The sequence below is a fragment of the Hyla sarda genome, chromosome 1 (genome assembly GCF_029499605.1).
Source record: "Hyla sarda isolate aHylSar1 chromosome 1, aHylSar1.hap1, whole genome shotgun sequence".
In the NCBI taxonomy this organism is placed as follows: Eukaryota; Metazoa; Chordata; class Amphibia; order Anura; family Hylidae; genus Hyla; species Hyla sarda.
This window is the reverse complement of record NC_079189.1, coordinates 434,771,881-434,790,840: the sequence shown is the minus strand read 5'-3', so window position 1 is coordinate 434,790,840 and position 18,960 is coordinate 434,771,881. Positions and strand designations below refer to the sequence as shown.

Below are 18,960 nucleotides of genomic sequence, written 5' to 3'. Positions count from 1 at the left end.
TCCACCTTGGCCAGTGTATAGGCTAGCAGTGCCCTAGCGTCACAAAGTGATAAGAATTCCTTCACCCCTGTGTCACCACAAATTGTTTACATGATATTTAAGATACAATCAAATCAGACAGTGAGAAACACAATAAAGGCATTTGCCATGACATAATACATTTAGACAAGGAGCTGGGGTGGCAGAAGCGAGCACCATATAATGACATCCACCTGACAGGGAAAGTAGACAAGGGTGTTTCGCTTCAGGATACCACGTGATTATTTTGTAAAAAAAAAAACACACAAATCATATACATACTAGGTATTGCCTAAATCCTAATGATGTGTACTATAAAGCTTTAATGTAAATTATCCCGCACTGTGAACGCTGAAAAAAAACAAAACGCATGTATCGCAAAAATAATAGCAATAAAAAGTACAGCTTTTCCCGGAAAAAAATAAGCCTTCACTCAATGGCGTCGGACGAAAAATAAAAAAGTTACAGCTGTCGGAGTATGATAACACAAAAAAGAACAACATCTGCCCCATACACCTTGCCTTCGCACCCCCAGACACTACAAAACGTTGGCGTCACGAACATGATACAGGTGTGTGCCTAAGCCATAAAGTCCTCCCCCCTAGTCTGAACTGTCTCCAAAGAAAATCGCACGCAGTTGCAAAAAAGTTTGTGCCAGAAAAGTGTACAGGACGTTGTTATTGTCTTTACCGTGGCACTGAAAAAGTAGAGGGGGAGATGAAGAAAATTGTGCTGTTTATTGTGAGGAAGTCTGCAAAAGTTATATTGACAATGTGAACGGAGGCCATGTTGCGCGCCAAAATGTCTGCTGTACCTGAAAGGGTTAACCTGATGGTTGAGCTGGCGAAAGGTTCCCGCCAGAGCCAGCATCCCGCCCCTGGGTGTGGAGATCATGTTGCCGTGTCCAGTCCGAAGTGGAACTTGAAAGGTCTGCCCTTGTTGCCAGGGGGGGCGCACAAAGAGGATGCACCGCTGAGTCGATTCCGATTCCAGGCCTTGCTGATGACGTCCTTCTGGCTGGCAGGCATCTTGTCGGAGACCAGTATAAGAACCGATGCGGAGCCTGACCTCTTCAGTTCACTAGAAGCGCTGGCGAGTAGCAAGAAGATGGGGTAGTCGCAGCAATCCACATGTGCCAAGAGTCCCAAGTTGGAACCGGAGAATCGGCTGATTGCCGTGTTCCAGGAGTTATTGGATTGCCTGTACAAGCTTTCCATCGGGATCGACAATGCCCACCTGAAGGTCCCTTTGCCATAGGACGATGGAGAGTGGGCCACAACCCTGGCTGAAGGTAAGCCTAAGTCATCACGAGAGCCGTCACCGGTGAGGTTGTCACCCCATCACCGGAGCAGGGGATCCTGGGCCGAGATACAGTCGTAAGTGAGTACCCCGGCTGGTGCCGCTTTCTCTACCCCTCCATCTACCCCTAGTCCAGAGCCCGTGCCCCAGGCCCAGCAGCCACCAGCACGTCCTCTGTCACCACCATTACACAGATGGCTGTTTGGTGACGAGCCCGCATTGATCCAGTGCATGCGGGAGCATCTCCTTCCCTTGCCAGGGAAGCCCCTTCCCTCAGTTCCTCCGGCCCAGTCTTAAGGGGCCAAAAGAGGCACTGAGGTAGCCGCAATTGTGGAGGAACTGAGTGCCCAGAGATTAGAGAGATACGGGCCTAGGCCGCTACCGTTTGAGTTACGCCAGAAACAGCAGCAGGACACCAAAGAGCTGGAGGCCCTATACATACGGAAGTTACAGCACTCCCGAGAGGGTGAACCACCCCTAGAGTTCCACTGTAGTCAAATTCAACAAAGTGAGGGGGTTTGGCACCCTTATGGACTGTCACCACGGGGCATCCTCCTAGTGAACAGGAGGGCAGTGCAGAGGGACTATCTCCCCCCCAGAAATGCATTCTCTCAAGAGCAGGGAGATTGTGGAATATACCCCTGTGCAAAGCCAGGCCTAAGAACCCTACACAGATTCCGTTTGCCTATTTCCCCTCTGAAGATTGGGACACAAATCCCTTTGGCCTTCTACCTCCAAGTGTCAAGGGAACAGTTGTCCAGGAGGAGTATCCAGATCCACCCGCTATGGATCCCAAGTCTCTACGACAAAGTTCCTTTACAGATGTGCCCAGGCCCACTCCTTGGAGCGAGGAGGTTTGCCCTGATTATCACTGACTCCCGTTTGTCCAATGTTGTGTGCCAGTTAGCACCTAATTAGCATACACAGAAAATCGAAGATTTCGGCAGAACGGCGGGGCAGGTCCGGGCACAGTATGCATCAAACTGATCAGTGTCCCCCGCACTGCCAGCCAGTACTGCTGGATAGTGCGGGGGAAGCAAGCTGCCAGTTTTCCTTTTAAAGCACATCTAGAACTTGCAAAGAAAAAAAATTACAAATGAAACTAGTAATCTCATGGGAGGAGGGAAGGTGTCCTTGTGGACTTTGGGGTGGGAGTGAAAAATGGGGATAACCAGACATTTAATCATAATAAACTCGGCCTGTTTAACTGTAAAGAATCCATCCTCTGCCCCCAAGTGCACAAGTTCCTGTAATTGCTTTCTAAACAGTCTGCTCTGGTACATTTCAATAGAAAATACAACTACAGAGAAATCTCCCTTAGTGGATACCTCCCAATAGGAGACACCTCCCAATAGCGGACAGTTTTTCATTCCCCGGCAGAGTCCCATAAGATTTGCACCCTCCAAATAGGGGGCATTCCCAATAGCCGCCAGGGGGTACAGCCAATAAGGGGTCCAAGCCCCCAGCACAGCAGCAGAAGATGTTTAAACAGTGGTCCCCTGCTTCTATAGGTCTGCCAGCCAAATCATTCATCTTCCTCCTTCCCTTATCCCCCCCGTGCCACTTTATTCCCCTGTGCCAAATCCTCCACCCTTTATTACTCCCTATGCCATATAATTTCCTCTTGATCCCCCCTGTGCTTTTTATTTCCCCCCTTATTGCCCTCTTTGCTAATTTTTCACCCCCTCTCTATCACCCCCTGTGCCATTTTAGTCCCTCTTTATCCCCCTGTGCCATTTCATTAAGAGCGGGGTGGGGGGGTTGTGATGAATTTACAGAGGGTAATCAAGGGGGAATGAAATGGCACAAGGGGGTTGGGATCAAGGGGAAATTATGCGGCACAGGGAGTAAGGGGTGAGAATTTGGCACAATGCACAGGGGAATAAGATAGTGTAATGGATGTATAAATGTGTATATATGTTGAAATGTAGGATTTGCAGGAGGGCTGACAGTGTTCTATTGCAAATTTAGTAGAGCAGACTGTCTTTCACGGCAAATGTAGCATATGTAGAAGAGCTTGCTGCATGCTGCTACATATACTTAATATGTGGTAAAACACAGTCAGCTTTGATTCATTGATTTAATGAAAAAGTACTTTATTACCTAAATACAAAAATACAGATAAAAACCTCAGCATCCCTATCCCACCCACTATAGTTTTATCGTTTTTTAGTGGGTGGGAAAGGGATGATGATGTTTTTTATCTGTATTTTTGTATTTATCAAATAAAGTACTTTTTCATTAAATCAATAATTAAATTTTGCGCCATCCTGTTCTTTAGTTTTAACAACAAACAACAGAAATGAATGGATTACAGTACATGCTTTAAATCAGCATGGCCATGAAATAATAAAGGAAAATATTTGCAAAGTCATTCAGCTTTTCAACTTTTTAGGTATATTTTTTACTGTCATTTTTCTTATCAGTTATGTTTCTTCCCTCTTTTTATTTATAGTTCACAAAAACCTGGTTCTCTAAGAATTATGCAAAGGAAATCAGGAACAAAATTGATGACTATGGTGATCATGACTTCCATTATTATAATCTGTCTACAGTTAAAAATAAACAGACCTTTGGCACAACTCACGTCTCTGTGATCAGCAAAGATGGATCGTCTGTTTCTGCCACTAGCTCCATCAATCACGTGTAAGAGACTGGCATGTTTTCTTATGGGGTTGGGATACTGTTTGTAACAAAATAAGGCTAGGTCCATACTATGTAAGGGCACCCGTTAGTCATATCCGCTCTTTTGAGTCTACTTAATATGGCGCATAGGTCCCAAATGGAGTCACCCCATAGAAATCAATGGGGTCTGCTCTCCTTAACAATATATGTTGGCATCCTGATTTAAGCGGGATGCAGATGGATAGAACTAACAAGTGCACTAATGCAGTATAAACCTAGCCTAAATAGGAACCTGTCACCTGTTCCCTGCTGCCTATAAAAAACGTATCCCATTTTCATAGGACAGGGCCTGACTCTCCTCATACCCCACCTTTTAAGACATACTCGTCTCAAAAGTGACAGCCCACTCATCCAATCACTGACTGAGAAGGGACAATGACTGAGATGATTGGCTGAGTGGCCTATCACTGCTAAGGCTAGGTTCATATTATCATTGTGCTCTGACCTATTCTGGGTCAGTTCGGTTCTTTTTTTCCCCTGCCGAATGGACCGACAGAGATCCTGTATTTTATCAGAGTTAAAGGGGTAAAAATTTTTTAAACCAACTGGTGCCAGAAAGTTAAACAGATTTGTAAATTACTTTTAATTAAAAATCTTAATCCTTCCATACTTATTAGCTGTTATATGCTCCACAGGAAGTTATTTTCTTTTTGAATTTCCTTTCTGTCTGGCCACAGTGCTCTCTGCTGACACCTCTGTGCATTTTAGGAACTATCCAGAGCAGGATAGGTTTGATATGGGGATTTGCTCCTACTCTGGACAGTTCCTAAAATGGACAGTGGTGTCAGTAGAGAGCACTGTGGTAAAACAGAAAGGAAATTAAATGAAAAAAGAACTTCCCCTGGAACATACATCAGCTGATAAGTACTGTAAAGGTTAAGATTTTGAAATAGAAGTAATAAGTAATAAGTAAAATCTGTTTAACTTTCTGGCACCAGTTGATTTTAAAAAAAATAATTCCCAGTGGAGTACCCCTTTAAGTGGAGGGAAAAAAAATAGCTTGTGCACAATTTTTTCCTGATAGACTGGCCGACAGAACTCTGTTAACCTCAGAAGATTAGCAGGGAGAGTCGGGCCCCGTTCTAGAGATAATGGATACATTTTTAATAGCCCTTTAATGACCAAGTCATTTGTAAATATTTTATTCTTACATTCACAGCCATGCCTTCTTTTATTTTCCAATCAATTTTTATAATGGCCCATTAGAAGCAGCAGGCCTAAGAATATACCAGTAATATTAAAGCCCCCGAAGATGCATTTACATGAATAAAACACATATGCCTATCAAGATCTAGTTTTTACAGCTCATTAGTAGAAAGCAAAATAAACATCTTGTGTTAGGGTATTTCAAAAATTTTCTGTTCTAATGGGAAAGAATCCTGATAAAATTCTGAATCCCTGTTTTCCTTTTCTAAAAACTAGCTTTGGTTCCATGATTTATTCACAAAGCACAGGAATAATCTTTAACAATCAGCTAGCGGATTTCTGCAATATCCCAATGGTGTCCTTAAAGGAAGGTGAGTTCTTAATACTTTTCCATCTTTTCTTTTTTGTGTTTATTATGTACCAAAATAAGTGTTGTTAACCCCTGAACATGCATCCATATTCCCATGGTAACAGCCACCATCTGATAAAGCGCCAACATCAACCGTTTAACCCCTTAGATGTCATTGTCTAAGTTACAGTGGCACCTAAGGAGTTTAAGAAAGTTAGAGGGTGCCTACAGAGTCAAGGAGTGCTGATGGTTTCTATGGCCCAGAGGAGGCTAACAAGGGCTCCCAGGTTGAAATACGTGTAAGCCTATTAAGCAATGCTAAATGCATGGCATCTTTGAATGTCTTTAGGTGCCCCCCAGTAGGTAGCTAGCTACCCCCAGTATGTAGAAAGGACCCCCAGTAGGTACATAGGTGCTCTATGTAGGTAGAAAAGTACTCTCCTGTGGGTAAGGGTGAGTGATAGGACAAGGAGTCAATTGCTCCTTTTCTCAGTCACAGGCAGCTTTCAACTGCACCCCCATGCTAAGGATGTGCATACAGTGGAAAGCAGTGCACCCTGTAGCATGCACCCTGTATTCCCTGCTGCCAGTGTGCCCCTTTTGTGTCTCAGGTATGCGGTGGCACCCTAGGTGGGTGCCTATGTTTGCTTACCTGTTGTCCTGGCCCTGTCTATGTGGGACATATAACTTTGTGCTATGCATTCCCTTCTAATGCAATTTCTTCCCATTATACTTAAAGCATTACTATGACCTGTAGTATATAATCACTGGCGCAGGGATGGTTCCCTTTTAGGCAGCCAAGATACAACAATGAGGGTCCTGGCTGGGGCCCAAATAAAAGGAATAAGCTCAAGGATAAATTGTGTTTGTGTATCGGCGCACATAAAAGGAACACACATATGGGAACAAACTTACTAATGCAGTTGGTTTATTAGCATCTGGATGAGATAAGAAGATTTTGAGGAGTGAGCTGGTGTTGGTTTCGTTCACTAGGCAGAGAAAATAAAGGAACGGCTTTTAAGTAAATACTCCAGATACTGTATCTATGTCATAGGATTGTGTCGATTTTGTACTGTTAAATACTGTAGCAGAAAGACTTACTTCTATCTTTAGAGTTGAGCTAAGATGCAGATAGTTGCCGGCCCCCCGCCTCAATGACCGTAATTGGCGGAAAACTTCTGTCTCACTCACTACATATATTTGTAAGATAAATGTGATTGATTGATTCGAGTATAATGCAATCTGCTTACATGTACACAGTAATAGTAAAGTGTAAATCTATATATGGTACCATGTAATAGGCACTATGAGTGGTTGAAGGTACCTGTGGTCTGAAAGCTGGTTTGCATAGATTGATCCATGGAGCGTTGCTTGTCCTGAGTGGCGGTGAAGGATACCAGTGTGCACGATACAATCCACGGAGCGTTGTTCGTCCAAAGGTATAGTGTGGGTACTGAAACACAGTCCTTCCAGGAGCCCCCAGAGGGACAGTATGACAGGCAGTCCAGGTGGACAGCGGGTGAAGGCGCCGGGAGATCTGCTCCGGCCGTGAGCGTCTCACCGATGCGACCACGCTGTGATAGTTTGCAAAGAGATCTGATTACTGAACGTGACGTCACGATTGCAGCTACAGCAAGGCGCAGGAGCCAAAGAATCATCTAACGCGTTTCGGTCAGTACGTTGACCTTCGTCAGAGATGAAGAGTCACTACTGGCTCCTGGTATTTATGCAAACTATAGATGTTAGTCCGGGCCGGCCCAATATTCATGTTCGCCTCTCTGGCAACCATACTTTCCGGATTGCCAATTTCTAGTGGAGTGTATGCACCATGTCTAATCTTTATGGATAGTGTATTAATCAATCTATGTCTCAGACTCCAATTCTAGTATTTGCACATTCATATACGCAATACTTCCGGACCTTGGCTATACAAAACGCATTAAAAACGCAAGCAAAAAATGCACAATGTGAACATGTTCCTATCTAGAAAATTTGTTGCTGAAACAACAGACTAAACGGTTAAGAATGGGGGGGGGGGGTAAAAATGTCCTATATATCAATATTGCCATTCTGACAGATAACCGGGCTATCATAAGGAATATTACTTTTAATTTATTAAATTTTTTAAATTTTTTAAAAAATTTTAAAATATTTGATTTTTAAATGGGACACTTTTCAAAAATATATATATCATAAAAAGGCAAATAATTCTAGATCGATATTTAAACCGTATGGGGATATTGTGTTTAGATAAAAAAGTAAATCAGGGATTGACTGCCTTACATCCAACCTGTCGAAGTATGTGGACCTTCAGCTACAAAAATATGTGGTCCAACTTCCAACATACCTGAAGGACACTACACATATTCTCCAGATACTCGGAGAGATAACCTGGAAACCTGAATACATCTTAGGGACCCTGGACGTTACGTCCTTATATACTATAATAGAACATGAAAAAGGGCGCCAAGCAGCCGAGCACTTTATGCATACCTCCTTGCCCCAAGAACAAACCAATTTCATCGGGGAGTGCATTTCATTTATACTCCAACATCATTACTTTTTATACCATGACGACTTTTATCTTCAGACGTGGGGCACCGCCATGGGGACCAGATTTGCGCCGGGATATTCTAACCTCTATATGGGGTTGTGGGAGGAATCCAATATCCTCCCAGCATCCGGCCTGGCGTCAAATCTGGTCCTCTGGAGGCGTTTTATCTATGACATCATTTTTATATGGAATGGTCCGGAAAACCTTTTAAATGAATTTTTAACTAATTTAAATGAAAACAAATTTTATCTTACCTTCACGCCCACTATTAGTCAGACAGAAATTAATTTTTTGGACCTAACAGTTTTTATAGAAGATAACGAATTGAGGACAAAAACTTTAAAAAAAAACTACTGATAGCAACAGCTATATAGACTTGAGTAGTTGTCACCTCCCCAGCTGGCTTAGAAATATACCGAGAAGCCAGTTTATCAGATTGCGGAGAAACTGTACGGATGTGGTCGAATACAAAAAGGAAGCTGAGAGTTTACAAAATGATTTTATACAGAAGGAATATGAAAAGGAAATGTTACTGACAGTTGCTGAACAAGTAGAAAAAATGGATCGAAGCACTTTATTAACTAAAAAACGGAAGGAAATATCAATAGAGACTACCGAAAATATCAAAGTACCAATTATTACTACTTACAATAATCAGAGTTATCTATTTAAGAAAATGGTAAAAAAACATTGGGAAATTCTGAAAGGCGACAGAATTGTGGGACAATTGCTACCAAAACACCCCACTTTTATTTTTAAGAAAACATCTAACATAGGGAATAGGGTGGCACCGACTATCAAAAATAAGCCTTGTAAAGACCAGGTTACGTTCTTCCAGGAAAACGGGTTTTTCCCATGTCGGTCATGTAAATGTTGCAAAAAAACTGAATTAAAAAGAACTCCATTGCGTGAAGTGGAAAGTTGGGATGGCTCCTTTAGAAGCACTATAAAGTCGCACATAAATTGCAAATCTAAAGATGTCATTTATGGCATTCAATGCCCATGTGGCAAAATGTATGTGGGACAGACAAAACGCATTTTGTCCACTCGAATTGGAGAACATATTTATAATATAGAGAGGAAATTTTTGGGCCATCCACTCTCTAAACATTTTGTGGAGAAGCACAATGCGTCTTTTGCACAATCCACATTTTTTTGGACTACAAAAAGTAAAAAAACATTGGCGAGGTGGAAATCACGTGGCAAACATGTCAAGAACGGAGAGCCGCTGGATTTTTTATCTAAACACAATATCCCCATACGGTTTAAATATCGTTCTAGAATTATTTGCCTTTTTATGATATATATTTTTTTGAAAAGTGTCCCATTTAAAAATAAAATATTTTAAAAAATTTTAAAAAATTAAAAAATTAAATAAATTAAAAGTAATATTCCTTATGATAGCCCGGTTATCTGTCAGAGTGGCAATATTGATATGTAGGACATTTTTACCCCCCATTCTTAACCGTTTAGTCTGTTGTTTCAGCAACAAATTTTCTAGATAGGAACATGTTCACATTGTGCATTTTTTGCTTGCGTTTTTAATGCGTTTTGTATAGCCAAGGTCCGGAAGTATTGCGTATATGAATGTGCAAATACTAGAATTGGAGTCTGAGAAAGATTAGACATGGTGCATACACTCCACTAGAAATTGGCAATCCGGAAAGTATGGTTGCCAGAGAGGCGAACATGAATATTGGGCCGGCCCGGACTAACATCTATAGTTTGCATAAATACCAGGAGCCAGTAGTGACTCTTCATCTCTGACGAAGGTCAGCGTACTGACCGGAACTCGTTAGATGATTCTTTGGCTCCTGCGCCTTGCTGTAGCTGCAATCGTGACGTCACGTTCAGTAATCAGATCTCCTTGCAAACTATCACAGCGTGGTCGCATCGGTGAGACGCTCACGGCCGGAGCAGATCTCCCGGCGCCTTCACCCGCTGTCCACCTGGACTGCCTGTCATACTGTCCCTCTGGGGGCTCTTGGAAGGACTGTGTTTCAGTACCCACACTATACCTTTGGACGAACAACGCTCCGTGGATTGTATCGTGCACACTGGTATCCTTCACCGCAACTCAGGACAAACAACGCTCCGTGGATCAATCTATGCAAACCAGCTTTCAGACCACAGGTACCTTCAACCACTCATAGTGCCTATTACATGGTACCATATATAGATTTACACTTTACTATTACTGTGTACATGTAAGCAGATTGCATTATACTCGAATCACTCAATCACATTTATCTTACAAATATATGTAGTGAGTGAGACAGAAGTTTTCCGCCAATTACGGTCATTGAGGCGGGGGGCCGGCATCTATCTGCATCATAGCTCAACTCTAAAGATAGAAGTAAGTTTTTCTGCTACAGTATTTAACAGTACAAAATCGACACAATCCTATGACATAGATACAGTATCTGGAGTATTTACTTAAAAGCCGTTCCTTTATTTTCTCTGCCTAGTGAACGAAACCAACACCAGCCCATTACTATGACCTACAGTATAACATTTTTGAGATATCATGTAGACATGTCAAAAGTTTTGACCAGTTTGGGTCCCAGTGCTGGGACATGTCTGCATGATGTTAGATTAAAACAAATTTGCTATAGATTTTTACCATCCACTTTGGTAACTTGTGCTGTTCTCTACCCAACTTGACTATTTCAAAAATCTTTTCCTTGACTGTTCTCCACCTTCAGTTTAGTTTGAATACCGCTTGCCCCAGACAGATTACTATAGACACATAGCCTAACAATGCCATATGAAAGGCTAAACCTTTACAGTAAGGGATTTACTTTTTATGATGCTCTAGTAAGGTTTTGTTTACATCTGTATGACAATTTCTAGAGCTCTTTCTCATCATAAGTGCAGAACAATATAAATGATGTAACCTCCTCCAACACAGATGTGAACAGAGCCTTGGGGAACCAAGGAGAGGTACAGTTGGCATCTGGAGAATTTGTTTTTGAACACTCTTTAGCAAATGCCAGCCTCTGTTCCCCTAAAAATGGTGACCACAGCCAGCTAATAGGACTCAAAAATAAATGGTAGTGGTAGACAGTTCTGTGTTAAAGCCAGCAAGAGAAGAGCCGGAAGGCTTAACATTAAAGGAAATCTGTCACCAGTAGTGTTGCTCGCGAATATTCGCAATTCGAATATTATTCGCCAATATCGCATATTCGCGAATTCGTGAATATAGCGCTATATATTCGTAATTACGAATATTGTTTTTTTTTATTTTTATTTTTTTCACAGTACACATCACAGTGATCATCCCTCTCTGCTTCCAGCTTATGTGGTGTAAGAAGGCTCTAATACTACTGTGTGAGACCGGTGTGCGAATTTTCGCATATGCTAATTTTCGCATATGCGAATTTTCGCTTATGCTAATTTTTGTATATGCAAATTTTCGCATATGTTAATTTTCGCATATGTTAATTTTCGCACACACGAAAATAAAACGAGAATATTACGATTATGCAAATATTCGCGAATATGACGAATATTCATCCATATATTCGCGAATATTCGCAAATTCGAATATGGCCTATGACGCTCAACACTAGTCACCAGTGTCATCTACACTAACTTGTCAGTATCAACAGGTAGTGCAGGTGACACTTATGACAACGGTACTCACCTTGTCCCGTTCCGTGGTGGGGATCTTTGGTAATCTCCTCTGCTCTGGGCACCCGGCATGGGTCCCGCTGTTCTCTCACAGCGGGACCCAGCAGGGAGCAGCAGCGGTGATGTCACTAAGCTCCGCCCATGCCCCAAGCTGTTGCTGCTCTCTGATGGGTCTCACAGCAGAGGTGACATTAGTAAGCTCCGCCCATGCACCAAGCCAGGTGTCGGGAGCAGAGCTAACGGAGGAGATTACCGAAGATCCCCTCCACGGAACGGGACAAGGTGAGTACCATTGTTATCAGTGTCACCTACACAATCTGTCGGTACCGACAGGTTAGTGCAGGTGACACTGATGACAGATTTCCTTTAAGATCATTTGTTTTATCCTTTAAAATCTACTGATCATCTACTATTTGGACTATTTGAATGCTTAAAAACTGATCTGTCAAATATGGCTCAGGCAGAGAATGGGTAAAGCTGTGTGTTAGCAGTAACACAATGCTATTTTTCATCAGTCCGATTTTTCTATAAATGTGGATTTTATTGTGTTAATAATTTTTTAGAGATTTAAACCAGAATTATTATTCTTTCATGGCATTGTAGGGATGCAGCCACCATCTTCCATGACACCAGCCATTCTTTTGTCCAAAGACAAGATGTCTCAACTGGTAATAGGTGGTTCGGGTGGTCTAAGGATTATAAGTGCTACTGCACAGGTAAGTAAGAAAATACCTACAAAAATATGTAAATGCATCAACCAAGAGAAGTAATTGGCTAAGTCTAATGTGCAGGAACAGACAGTGTAGATATAACATACTCGCATAGAAAACAGGTGCTGGCACTGGTCAAGCAGTATTCATTGCGTTGTGAATCTCACGGGTGAGACAGCAGCAGGACTGCAACCCTACCGAAATCCAATCCCACAGGTGCTCTGGCCATTAGAGGAAAGGCAATCTCAATGTAGCAAAAGAAAGAAAAAAACGGGGACACTCACATGTCATGGATCAGATGCTGGCTTCTTTATTCAGGATCAAGGTGCAGTAGAACACATATTCTGGCGGGGCGCCAAGAAGGAGCGTGTGGTCACGATAGCTATTTTGTGCCGGTCCTGCCACTTCTTCAGGTCACGCCTACCTGTGTGTAAGGGGTCAGGTGAAATACTTCCTGAACACCCACATCAGCAGGTAAGGGCATTCCACACCTGCATACACAATTCTACATCAAGTAGTAACAACAACACATACAGTTAGAAAACAAATAGATCTTCGACAGGAATTGAGGAAATTCACATGAAATAAATGATCCACATGAAATAAAAACGCTCATGTCAAGGCGATCATTGAGACCGAGGTTGGTCCGTATGATCCATCTCGCTTTGCGTTGTAATAGTAATTTGCGACTATCTATACTTGAGGATGCAAAGACTTTTTCCAGAGGCATGAATCTTAATATTCTTGCATTTCCTCCATGTTCTTCTAACACATGTGTAATGAGTCTGGGAGATCCTTTCTTAGTTGTAATGGAGCAGAAATGTTCCCTAAATCTAACATTTAAGGGTCTAATTGTACACCCTATGTAAAACCGCCTGCACAGGCAAAATATGGCATAAATTACATTGCTAGTTCTACAACAAAATAAATCTTTAGGGGAAATAACAATATCCCCTAATGTCACACTTTTGTCTGTGCAGGCTTGGGTACACCAGTTGCAAGTACCACTGTCACGATTCGGCAGGCTGGATGTGGATCCTCTGTGTCAGCGAGGGATTGGCGTGGACCGTGTCGGTGGACCAGTTCTAAGTTGCTACTGGTTTTCACCAGAGCCCGCCGCAAAGCGGGATGGTCTTGCTGCGGCGGTAGCAACCAGGTCGTATCCACCGGCAACGGCTCAACCTCGCTGACTGCTGAGAAGGCGTGGGACTGAAGGACTAGACAGAGGCAAGGTCAGACGTAGCAGAAGGTCGGGGCAGGCGGCAAGGTTCGTAGTCAATGTGGATAGCAGAAGATCTGGAACACAGGCTTTGGACAACACTAAACGCTTTCACTGGCACAAGGCAACAAGATCCGGCAAGGAAGTGCAGGGGAAGTGAGGTAATATAGCCAGGGATCAGGTGGAAGCTAATTAGGCTGATTGGGCCAGGCACCAATCATTGGTGCACTGGCCCTTTAAATCTTAGAGAGCTGGCGCGCTCGCTCCCTAAGGAGCGGAGCCGCGCACGCCAGGACATGACAGCCGGGGGCTGGGACTGGTGAGTTACTTGGGATGCGATTCGCGAGCGGGCGCGTACCGCTATGCAAATCGCATCCCCGCCGGCAGTGTCAGTGCAGCGCTCCCGGTCAGCGGGTCTGACCGGGGCGCTGCAGAGAGAGGAACGCCGCGAGCGCTCCGGGGAGGAGCAGGGACCCGGAGCGCTCGGCGTAACAGTACCCCCCCTTAGGTCTCCCCCTTTTTTTGTCCTGCAATTGCTTCACGTGGGACGAGGACACTGGGAGCGATTGTAGGGTTTCCTCATCAAATGTAGGCAGTTCAGCAGGAGTGGGAATGGGGAGGGAGGGCAGAGGGTGAAGCTTGGCACGGGGCAGAGTGTTACCAGGACAGGGGCTATGAGGAGGCAAAGCATAGTCCTGTTAGGCTTTGGGGAGACCAGGTGTAGGAGGAGGCACCGAGGCTTGCCTGACGGGACTGGGAGGAGACGTGAGGCATTTCTTGCGGCAAGCAGGGCCCCAATTCTTGATCTCCCCGGTGGTCCAGTCAAGGGTGGGAGAATGATGCTGGAGCCATGGCAGACCGAGGAGGACTTCAGAGGTACAGTTGGGAAGGACGAACAATTCAATCTTTTCGTGATGGGGTCCAATGCACATTAAGAGAGGTTCTGTGCGGTAAAGCACGGTGCAGTCCAATTTAACTCCGTTGACCGAGGAAATGTAGAGCGGCTTGACGAGACGGGTCACCGGGATGCAGAACTTATTCACCAAAGAGGCCAGAATAAAATTTCCAGAAGAACCAGAGACCAAGAAGGCCGCGGCCGAGAAGGAAGAGTTGGCAGAAGGAGAAATCCGCACGGGCACAGTGAGACGTGGAGAAGCAGACTTCGTACCAAGAGACGCCACACCCACGTGAGCTGGGTGCGTGTGTTTCCCAGACGTGGAGGGCGAATAGGGCAATCCATCAAGAAGTGTTCGGTACTGGCGCAGTACAGACATAAATTGTTATCCCTACGGCGAGTCCTCTCTTCAAGGGTCAAGCGAGACCGATCCACTTGCATAGCCTCCTTGGCGGGAAGCACAGGGGTAGATTGCAAAGGATACTGTGAGAGAGAGGCCCAGAGATCAAGGTCTTTTTCCTGGTGGAGCTCCTGGTGTCTCTCAGAAAAACGCATGTCAATGCGGGTGGCCAAATGGATAAGTTCTTGCAGGTTGACAGGAATCTCTCGTGCGGCCAGCACATCCTTGATGTTACTGGATAGGCCTTTTTTAAAGGTCGCGCAGAGAGCCTCGTTATTCCAAGATAATTCGGAAGCGAGAGTACGAAATCGGATGGCGTACTCGCCTACTGAAGAATTACCCTGGACAAGGTTCAGCAGGGCAGTCTCGGCAGAAGAAGCTCGGGCTGGTTCTTCGAAGACACTACGGACTTCAGCAAAGAAGGACTGGACTGTGGCTGCGGCAGGATCATTGCGGTCCCAGAGCGGTGTGGCCCAAGACAAGGCCTTTCCAGAAAGAAGACTCACTACGAACGCCACCTTAGACCGTTCTGTAGGAAATTGGTCCGACAAAATCTCCATATGTAGGGAACATTGAGATAAGAATCCACAGCAGAGTCTAGAGTCCCCATCAAATTTGTCCGGCAGGGACAAGCGGAGGCTAGGAGCGGCCACTCGCTGCGGAGGAGGTGCAGGAGCTGGCTGAGGAGATGGTTGCTGCTGTAGCAGTGGCAGAAGTTGCTGTAACGTGGCGGTCAACTGCGACAGCTGCTGTCCTTGTTGGGCAATTTGCTGCGATTGCTGAGTGACCACCATGGGTAGGTCAGCGAGACTTGGCAGCGGCACCTCAGCGGGATCCATGGCCGGATCTACTGTCACGATTCGGCAGGCTGGATGTGGATCCTCTGTGTCAGCGAGGGATTGGCGTGGACCGTGTCGGTGGACCGGTTCTAAGTTGCTACTGGTTTTCACCAGAGCCCGCCGCAAAGCGGGATGGTCTTGCTGCGGCAGTAGCAACCAGGTCGTATCAGCTGGCAACGGCTCAACCTCGCTGACTGCTGAGAAGGCGTGGGACTGAAGGACTAGACAGAGGCAAGGTCAGACGTAGCAGAAGGTCGGGGCAGGCGGCAAGGTTCGTAGTCAATGTGGATAGCAGAAGATCTGGAACACAGGCTTTGGACAACACTAAACGCTTTCACTGGCACAAGGCAACAAGATCCGGCAAGGAAGTGCAGGGGAAGTGAGGTAATATAGCCAGGTATCAGGTGGAAGCTAATTAGGTTGATTGGGCCAGGCACCAATCATTGGTGCACTGGCCCTTTAAATCTTAGAGAGCTGGCGCGCGCGCGCCCTAAGCAGCGGAGCTGTGCGCGCCAGGACATGACAGCCGGGGGCTGGGACAGGTGAGTGACTTGGGATGCGATTCGCGAGCGGGCGCGTCCCGCTATGCGAATCGCATCCCCGCCGGCAGTGTCAGTGCAGCGCTCCTGGTCAGCGGGTCTGACCGGGGCGCTGCAAAGAGAGGAATGCAGCGAGCGCTCCGGGGAGGAGCAGGGACCCGGAGCGCTCGGCGTAACAACCACATTTGTACATCCCGGGACAAATTGATTTATTTAACCAATTATCTTTTTTAGGGGACCTTTGAAAGGACTCTTCACTAAGACGTCTTTTATATTCTTACATTTTCTAAAAGCGACCAGAGGTTTTTGCTTCGTGCTCTCTGATAAATCAGCATCATTCTGGATCAAAAACCAATTGTTGCTCATAGACTTTTTAATCTGTTTAGCCATTGGGCTGAAAGAAAATGAAAAAGAAAAACGGGAGGTGGATTCAGAGGACGACATAATATAGGAGGGGGAGGACCTGTCTGTTCTTTGTTGTGATGCAGTGATTCTGGAAATGGGAATATTGGGGGAGTGCCTACCTTCATGATTCTGTATTATTCTTTTTTCAAATTTTTTATTTTTATTATTATATTTTTTTCTACCTGTCAGAAGTAACTTCCTGTCTTGATTCTTTGCCCTATCCATTGATTTTAAAAGGGCGTGTTTTTGGTACCCTCTTGCGAGTAAGCGATCCAACAAATCCTGTGCTTGTATAAGGAAGTCTTCTTCCTTACTGTTTATTCGCCTGAGTCTTAAAAATTGGCCATAAGGCACTGCTTTCTTGACGTGCTCAGGGTGATAGCTGCTATAATGAAGCAGATAATTGCAGGCTGTTGGCTTGTGATAGCCTTTAGTAACAGTGTCTTCATTTTCTATCACCATGAGCACATCCAGGAACTCTAATTCTTTCTTCCCCCACTTTTGATGTAAAACACAGATTCATATCATTGATTCTATTGAGTGTTAACACAAATTCCTGAAACTCAGGCTCTGAGCCTGTCCATAATATGAATATATCATCGACAAAGCGGTGATAGCTTGCCACAAACTTCAAGTAGGGGTTAATGGCTGAAAATTTATTTTCAAAAATTGCTACATATAAGTTTGCTAGGGTACATGCCACAGGTGTACCCATGGAAACTTCACTTGTTTGTTTATACCAAGTTTCTCCGAACTTGAAGGTGTTGCAAGTTAGTATAAGATAGATGGAATCACACACAAAGTCAATGTAGGCTTGCTTTTTTCCCCGATCCCTGCAATAATTCTCTAATGGCTGATACACTTCTCTCCTGGGGAATATAGAAGTACCATAACATTAAAATAAAAGAGGCTGAAGAATATGAAAAAAAGACATACATTTTGTTTAATAACATTCAAATAGAAAGCTGTGGCCAGGCGATCATTTGCTTGTCCTGAAAAACTCTTCACATAACAAAGGTGAGGTGCTCTGTCACCTGTTCAGACAGGTGCTTAATCTTGACACTCTGGTGCATGCTAAAGCTTTAATGTATACTCATGCAAATACCCTCCTAGCTACTGTCACGATTCGGCTGGCTGGAGGTGGATCCTCTGTGCCAGAGAGGGATTGGCGTGGACCGTGTTGGTGGACCGGTTCTAAGTTGCTACTGGTATTCACCAGAGCCCGCCGCAAAGCGGGATGGTCTTGCAGCGGCGGTAGCAACCAGGTCGTAGCCACCAGCAACGGCTCAACCTCTCTGACTGCTGAAGATAGGCGCGGTACAAGGGAGTAGACAAGAGCAAGGTCGGACGTAGCAGAAGGTCAGGGCAGGCAGCAAGGATCGTAGTCAGGGGCAACGGCAGGAGGTCTGGAACACAGGCTAGGAACACACAAGGGAACGCTTTCACTGGCACAATTGCAACAAGATCCGGCGAGGGAGTGCAGGGGAAGTGAGGTATAAGTAGGGAGTGCACAGGTGAACATACTGATTAGGCCTGCTGCGCCAATCAGTGGCACAGTGGCCCTTTAAATTGCAGAGACCCGGCGCGCGCGCGCCCTAAGGAGCGGGGCCGCGCGCGCCCCGGGACAAGACAGACGGGGAACGGGTCAGGTACGGGAGCCGGGATGCGCATCGCAAGCGGGCGCCTCCTGCGTCGCGAATCGCATCCCGGCTGGGAGAGATATTGCAGCGCACCCGGTCAGCAGGTCTGACCGGGGCGCTGTGAATGAGAGGATGCGGCGAGCGCTCCAGGGAGGAGCGGGGACCCGGAGCGCTCGGCGTAACAGTACCCCCCCCCCCCTTGGGTCTCCCCCTCTTCTTGGAGCCTGAGAACCTGAGGATGAGACTTTTGTCTAGGATGTTGTCCTCAGGTTCCCAGGATCTCTCCTCTGGGCCACAGTTTTCCCAATCTACCAAAAAAAAAAATCTTTTACCTCTGACAGTCTTGGAGGCCAGAATCTCCTTCACAGAGAAGACGTCAGACGAACCGGAAACAGGAGTGGGAGAAACAACTTTGGGAGAGAAACGGTTAAGGATGAGTGGTTTAAGGAGAGAGACATGGAAGGCATTGGGAATACGGAGAGAAGGAGGAAGAAGGAGTTTGTAAGAGACAGGGTTAATCTGGCACAAGATTTTGAAAGGACCAAGATAGCGTGGTCCCAGTTTGTAACTGGGGACACGAAAGCGGACATATTTAGCGGAGAGCCATACCTTGTCTCCGGGAGCAAAAA

At 45.2% G+C, this 18,960-nt stretch overlaps 1 protein-coding gene across 1 annotated transcript in view; it reads left to right on the top strand.

Annotated features, from left to right (window-relative positions):
- The window catches only part of GGT5 (gamma-glutamyltransferase 5), a 132,194-nt gene that overhangs the window by 70,286 nt on the left and 42,948 nt on the right, over positions 1 to 18,960 (top strand). Inside the window, exons 8-10 of the mRNA XM_056531023.1 lie at positions 3,773 to 3,963; positions 5,425 to 5,519; positions 12,288 to 12,400. Of these exons, the coding sequence (XP_056386998.1) occupies positions 3,773 to 3,963; positions 5,425 to 5,519; positions 12,288 to 12,400 (399 nt within the window). The remainder of the gene's footprint in view (positions 1 to 3,772; positions 3,964 to 5,424; positions 5,520 to 12,287; positions 12,401 to 18,960) is intronic.